General features: G+C 42.4%; 1 protein-coding gene across 1 annotated transcript; it reads left to right on the top strand.

Moving 5' to 3' along the window:
* Positions 1 to 1,284: 1,284 nt before the first annotated feature.
* LOC118823908 (trichohyalin-like) lies at positions 1,285 to 3,775 on the top strand. The gene has a single exon (XM_036593760.1). The coding sequence runs from the start codon at positions 1,624 to 1,626 to the stop codon at positions 2,599 to 2,601; it is 978 nt and encodes a 325-aa protein (XP_036449653.1). The 5' UTR covers positions 1,285 to 1,623; the 3' UTR covers positions 2,602 to 3,775.
* The last annotated feature ends 3,597 nt before the right edge of the window (positions 3,776 to 7,372 follow it).

Raw genomic sequence — 7,372 nt, 5'->3', positions numbered from 1 at the left:
AGTGGCAAGGCTAAGATGAAAAATAGTACTGAAAGAGGCAGTTGGTTTTTTTGACTATCCTGACTGAACATGCTCCAAAAGATGTAGGAGTGGATTTTTAGAGATATGTTTGAACATGTTGCTGTAATATAAATCCTTGCAACTGAAAATTTCCTTTCAGGTTTTATGTTTTTACATCATTTATTAGACACATAAAAACATGTCTAATAATGTGACCAGTAAGTGTACACAATATTTAGCTCAAAACCAACAGTGTGCCTGAAACAGTCAGTGTAACACACATTACCATGCCTTGCTGAGAAAGGTACAACACCCAAATAATATTTAGTCAGTGGTGGTCCTATGCTGGTCCTTTAACACTGACAGATATAGTAGAGGGGGGACTAATAAAATTGTGCATCAACAGATGTACAGATGTATAACATAGGCCACAGTCAGTAACTCTAAACCTACAAAATCCACCAATATGGTAGGGGTTCCTGATAAAACCATTAGATAAACATTCAAAAATTAAAATTCTCACTGTCCTGGAAAGGCTGATTTAGCCATTAAGGGACTGTCTAAACAGTGCATAACATATTTCCCATATATTTCGCTAGAATAAGGCAAAATCACATCAAATCTCTTGTAGTAAAGCAGATACCTTTAAGTAGAAAAAGAAACTGATGTGCACAAATTAACTAACAATGTCACTGTGTATGATGAGAGGGCTGCCCCATCTGCTGCCGTCCACTCAGCTGTGTAGTTCAGCTTAAAATTCAGCTTTGGCTGGTAAAGTTAGCCTGCTTATACCTGTTTTATGTTAATTAAGAACTCCATTTTGGGTTCAGCTTAGGTAAGTAAGCTTGCCTCCCTCGCAGTTCACCAGCTTCAATGAGCTAACCCTCGATTCCCTGACAAGTTTTGTACTTGGAGTCAGCATTTTTACCTCAGTCAGTAGTTTGACAACCATGTCAAAGAAAGTGCATGAGAAGGAGTTTTCGGTGAAAGATCCACAATTCTCACTACATGTATTGATATGGTGACATTGAGGGTTCTCAGGAGAAACTTGTGGACCGTAACCTTGAGTCGTCTAACTCAGCTTTACTGAAGAATTTGCCAGAGAAAACAGCAAAACCAAAAGAACAGGCGCGCACTCACTGTTGACTCCCACTGAACAAACTGTTAGCTCGCTAAGCTAAAAACACAGCCTCCACTAGCTAGAAGCCAGAAACACACCGTTTTCTTTTATCAGTGATAACACACGATAAGCTGCTGATTGAAAATCAAATTAAGGAGGTGAAGACATGGGTCCTGGAGAAACTGCTGAAGGAGAGAGAATTTAACAGGACTAAAATTGAACTCCGGTCCAAAGAAATTCTCAAAGACTGATAGAGAGAGAGCGAGAGAAAGATGATGAAGGAGAAAGACTCCTGGATAGAGGACACTGAGAAGTTGAGAACAAACGCAGGCTCCATTAGGGAGGTGAGGAATGAGATAAAGGTGATGAAAGAGGAACACCTCAGAGAGACGGAGAAGTTGCCGGAGGAGATGAAGAACCTGAGGATGGAGGAGGAGAGACGAAAGAAAGATGAGAAAATCTGGAGGAAGGAACAATGAGCGCTGGAGGAGAGGTTTAAGGAGATGGAGAAAAATATCTCTGAGCTGGAGAAAGACAGGGAGAGAATGGAGAAGGAGAGAGAAAGAGAGAGAAAGCAGATGAGAGAATGCAGGAAGAGGCTGCAGATGGAGAGAGAGAAAAAGAGAGAGGAGATAAAGGAATACAGGGAGAGGATGGTGAGAGAAAGAGTGGAAGAGAGAAAGGAGATGCCTAAATATATAAAGAAGGCTGAGGTGAGACAGAAGGAAATTGAGACGGAGAGGAGGATCATGATGGAGGAGAGAAAAAAGATGGAGGAAGAGAGGGGGAAGATGGAGGAGGAGTGGATGAAAGAGAAGAAATGGTTGGCGCAATACACGCAGGAGGAGGAGGCTGAGAAGGTGGAGCTGAGGAGAATGATCTGGTGGATGAGGACTGAGAGAAATGAGGACAAAAAACAACTAAGACTCCACCAAGATAGTCATGAAGTGTGGATGAGGGAGATGGAGGAACTGAGGAGAGAGGTGGAGGAAAAGCTGGAGGAACAAAAAGAAAAGATGGAGAGTGAATTCAAAGAGAGGGAGCAGGCGAGACTGCGAGAGTGGGAAAGAGAGAAAGAGGTGATGAGGATGGAGAGTCAGATGGAGGTGGAGAAGATCAGAATGGAGGCAGAGAAAGAAAGGAGGAGGATGAAGGAGGAAAGAGAGCGAGAGCAACAGAAGCTGGCGAGGAGCAAGTCTTTACACCAACTGCAACTGGAAGCGAAGGCGTTTGCTGAGGTTGAGGCAGAAGCTGAGGAACGATGGAGACGAATGCTGGCGGCATTGAGGGAGAGAACCTGTGAGGAGCTGAGGAGAAAAGAGAGGAGGATCAAAGAGGAAGGAGAGAGCCCTGAAAGTATGAACCTCAGAGCAAAAGACCAGCAGAGCCAGAGCAGAAGCTCCATGGAAGCATGTGGTGGAAAAGAGCAGAAAGAAAAGAAGAAGAGGAAGAGTGTGCTCAGCAGATGGTGGAGGAAGTGAGGTGCAGGAGGAGAGAGGTAGAGGAAGTGAGAGCAAGAAAGAATCATGATTATTATGATTATAATGACAAATTTATTATTAATAAATAAAACAAGTTCTGAGCCAAATGAATTTTACTTTCTTATGGCCTGACATTCAAACACAACACCATTTAAGAAAAATAATGTGAGCATTTCTTTTGTTGACTAATTATAAAATTCAGATTCAGATGGACGGAGAGAACCTGGGAGGAGCAGAGGAGGAAGGAGAGGAGGATTAAAGAGGACAGAACAATCAAAGTGCCAGAGAGAGCCAGAGTAGAAGCTCCATGGATGGATGCAGTAGAAAAGAAAAGAAAGGGGAGAAAAAGAAGACGAGTGTGTTCAGCAGATGGTTTAAAGAATGGGAGAGGATACCTGTAGATAAAAGATCTTTATTATTATGATTAGTATTAATAATGCTTTGTTATTAAGAAATGTTATAAACCATCCTTAATTGTCTTTTTTTATGACAAACTCAAATTTGCAAAAGAATAACCCAGAATTTTCTTTATCCACTGAACAGTCAAAACTGAGGACTCCAGATGCACCTCTTGTGATCTAGAGACGTAGCCAATTACAAGCCATTACACTTAAAACAAATCATATTACGGGTGGGTGGGTAGACGGAGTGTTCTCTTACAACATCGCAGCCCAATCTGAATAGCAAATAAAATGCTCTAAAGCTAAAATGATTAAATGAGTTCCAACTGGAAGTCAAGCCTTATTTAGAGGAGAATAGATCAAACTGCACTTTAATGCTGGTGGTTTACCATATGCATCGAGGAAATCTCCAAGCTAATTTAGCTGTGTTACCCACAAGCCTTCATTTCTTTTATTTATTTATTTCCTGCAAAAACGCAGAGTGTTCTAATGCATTGATGCAGGGCAGCTGGTGGCCAGAATTTGATGTCACTCTTTGTGGTGCCAGCTCCATTTCCATCAGAGACAGCCAGAGTGTTGGCACAGAAAAGCAAGCAGGCAGCAAAAAGCCATTCATCAATAAGAATAAGAGGCACAGGCAATGGGTCAACTATTACCTTAACTGGGCAAAGAGCCACAAAGAAGATCCTACTCTTCTATATATAAACTATGATGTCACCATCACTGTATTCTCATCACGCAGCAGACAGATTGAGGCAGCAGTGTAATTGTAGTTTTGCATTGTTTGTTATTTTTCTGAGTTTCTTTAAAGACCCCGTTTCTACAATTTCCTTGTATTTATTATTTACCTTGAGATCCATGTATGATGCTTATGCGAGCTTTCTAATATCACTTCCCGTTACAAAGCCGCGTCAAACCACAGACCTATCAGAAAGTAGTTGCTTTACTGATGGAGTTGTCCAGCTGTGGTTTTGGGACAATAATTTAATAGAGTGTATAATGGGATTATGTTCTATCCCCACATTTAACTTCAGTGGCATAAATAACAAACTGATATACACTATATGGCCAAAAGTATGTGGACACCTGGCCATCACACTTATCAGCATGTTAGACATCCCATTCCAAATCCATGGGTATTAATGTAGTGTCTATGGGAATTTGTGCCCATTCAGTCAAAAGAGCAATTGAGAGGTCAGGCACTGATGTTCAGGTCTGGTTTGCAATCGATGTTCCAATTCATCCAAAAGGTTCGGTGAGTTTGAGGTCAGGGCACTGTCCTGGAGTTCCTCCACACCAAACTCATCTAATCATGTCTTTGCAGACCTCACTTTGTGTACAGACACACAGTCATGCTGGAACATGAAAAGGCTTAGTTGGAAAGTTGGAAGCACATAATTGTCTAAAATGTCTTTCTATGCTCTAGCATTAACACTACCCTTCACCGTAACTAAGGGGCCGAGCCCAAACCCTGAAAGACTGCCTCAGACAATTATCCCTCCTCCTCCAAACTTCACTGTTGGCACTATGCATTCCAATAGGTAGCTTTCTCCTGGCATCCCACCAAACACAGATTCATCCATCAGACTGCCAGGTAGTGAAGCATAATTCATCACTCCAAAGAACATGTTTCCACAGCTCCAGAGTCCAGTGGCAGTGTGCTTTACACCACTCTAGCTGATGCTTGGCATTGCACATAGTGACCTTGAGCTTTTGTGCAGCTGCTCGGTCATGCAGTTTGGAACTCTGAAGTGAGTGATCCAACATAGGATAGGCATTTTTTATGCACTATTCACTTTATAATGTGGTGGCCGTGCTCTGTGAGTTACTGCTTTGAGGCTGAGCTGTTGTTGCTCCAGAAAGCTTCTATTTTACAATAATAGCACTTACAGTTTATCAGGGCAGATCAAGCAGGGCAGAAATTTCACAAACTGACTTGTGGCAAAGGTAGAATCATGTTGATAATCTCATAACAACAGTGCATGTCAAGGTCTGGGATTTACTGGACGGTAAGTGAGCAGTCAATTTTCATAGCTGACATGTTGGATGCAGGAGAAATGGGCAGGTGTGAAGACCTGAGTGACTTTGACAAGGGCACATTCGTTATCTCTAAAATGGCAAGGCTTAGTCAGCAGTGGTGAGTACCTACTGACAGTGGTCTGAGGAGGGACAAACCACCAACTCATGACAGGGTTGGGGGCCCAAAATGCATCATTGAGCAAAGGCAATAAAGACTTTCCTGTTTGGTCTCAACCAACAGAAGGGCTTCTGTGGCACAAGTTACAGAAATGTTTAATGATGGTTACATGAGAAGTGTGTCTCAAGACACAGTGCATCACACTCTGCATAGCCGCAGTGTTCAGAGTGCCCTTGCAAACCTCTGTCCACCATCAAAAGCACCTACAATGAGCATTCAAGCAATGGAACTGGACCAATGGAAAAAACTCACCTGGAAGAAGGAGTCTTGTTTTCTTTTACATTACGTGCAGGGCCAGGGACGTGTGTGCTGCTTACCTGGGGAAGTGAGGGCTCCAGGATGCACTGTGGGAAGAAGACAAGCCTATGGAGGGGGTGCAATGATCTGGCCAATGTTCTGCTGGGAAACTCCAGCATTCATGTGGACATCAATTTGACCTACCTACTTAAACATCATAGCACACCAGGTACACCGCTTAATGGCAGTGGTATTCCCCAATGGCAGTGGACTCTTTCAACAGGATAATGCACACTGCCACACTGCACGCATTTGAGGAACATGAGGTTTCAAGGTTTTGTCCTGGCCTCCGAGTTCCCCAGAACTCAGATTGAGCATCTGTGGGATGTGCTAGAACAACAAGTCTGATCCATGGCAGCTCCACCTTGCAACATATGAACTAACAAGATCTGCTGCATCTGGTGCCAGATACCACAGGACACCAGGTGCATACAGAAATTGCTTTCCTTTGTTTTGAAACAAGTAAGAACTTTGTTCTCAACTTTCTGACTTCAGCAGTCACTATAACTTAGTAAACTGTGTAGTATGTGAGCGGAGAGATTCACTGACAGACTTTGGCATTGATGTAGAATCACAGGATCTGAAAGTCAGTTTTATGCAGGTTCAGACATGCAGAAAGTGTCTCTGACCGAAATATAGCAATAACAAGCTGACGCAAGCAGGCAGCTAACCTACTTTAAAGTGCTGACTGGTCCCTTGACTGGTCAGCTCATTAATAATAGATGCTTACTATCTGTCTTATGTCAGTTTGTCAGGTCTCATTTATAACTCACTTTTTGTCCTGAAATATGATTCATTTCTTTCTTTTATGATTCATTTCCATAATTGATGTATGCATCTGTGTGATTATTCTTATGATTTTTGGCTGACAGACATGAATAATCTTCTATAGACTTTATATGAACATTATTTATCTTCACAGGAACATGGTGACCCTGAAGCCTTGCCAACTATACTGGTTTGCCACTAACACAGTGACATTAGCACACAAAATCTTCTTAATCTTCTTAAGACTTCTTAATCACTGAATTCAAGTGTTTCATTCAGTACCCATTGCCACAGGTGTATAAAATCAAGCACCTAGCCATGCAGCCTGCCTTTTAGAAACATTTGTGAATGAATGGGTCATGAATTTGAGCGTAGTACTGTAACAGGATGCCATCATTGCAATAAGCCAGTTTGAGAAATTTCTTCTCTCCTAGATATTCCACGATCAACTGTTATTGATTTTCAGGGATTGGCCTAGGCCCCTTAGTTTAGCTCCAATGAAGGGAAATGTTAATGCTTCAGCAGACCAAGCCATTCTGGACAATTGTGTGCCTCCAACTTTGTGGGAACAGTTTGGAGAAGGCCCTTTTCTGTTCTAGCATGACTGCCCCAGTGCACAAAGCAAGTTTCATAAAGGCATGGCTGGGTGAGCTTGGTTTAGAAGAACTTGAGTGGCCTGCACAGAGCTCTGACCTCAACACCACTGAATGGAGATTGCGAGCCAGGCCCTCTCATCCAACATCAGTGTCTGACCTCACATATGCTCTTCTGGATGAATGAACAAAAATTCACTCCAAAATCTTGTAGAAAGCCTTCCTAGAGTGAAAGCTGTTATAGCTGCGAAGGGGCGACCAACTCCATATTAATGCCTATGGATTTAGAATGGGATGTCTTAAAGCTCCTGTAGGTGTAATGTGTAGGTGTCCCAATACTTTTGTCCAGTGTATTCTTATGACATCACTGTCATGTTGATTCAGAACGTATGCTACAAAATAAAGGGTATACTGAAATGTCATTGGCTAAAGCAGCATTGTTTGATGGTCCGAAGGGGTTTCATTTGGAGACATAGCGACTCAAGAGCAGCTTAGACTGGCTAGTAAGTAAGGCA

Source organism: Colossoma macropomum, unplaced genomic scaffold (assembly GCF_904425465.1).
Source record: "Colossoma macropomum unplaced genomic scaffold, Colossoma_macropomum, whole genome shotgun sequence".
In the NCBI taxonomy this organism is placed as follows: domain Eukaryota; kingdom Metazoa; phylum Chordata; class Actinopteri; order Characiformes; family Serrasalmidae; genus Colossoma; species Colossoma macropomum.
This window is presented reverse-complemented; position numbering and strand designations above follow the sequence as displayed.

Bases quoted from the DNA above. Each gene is read 5' to 3' on its own strand.
- LOC118823908 (XM_036593760.1), top strand. From the start codon at position 1,624: ATGGAGAAAAATATCTCTGAGCTGGAGAAAGACAGGGAGAGAATGGAG.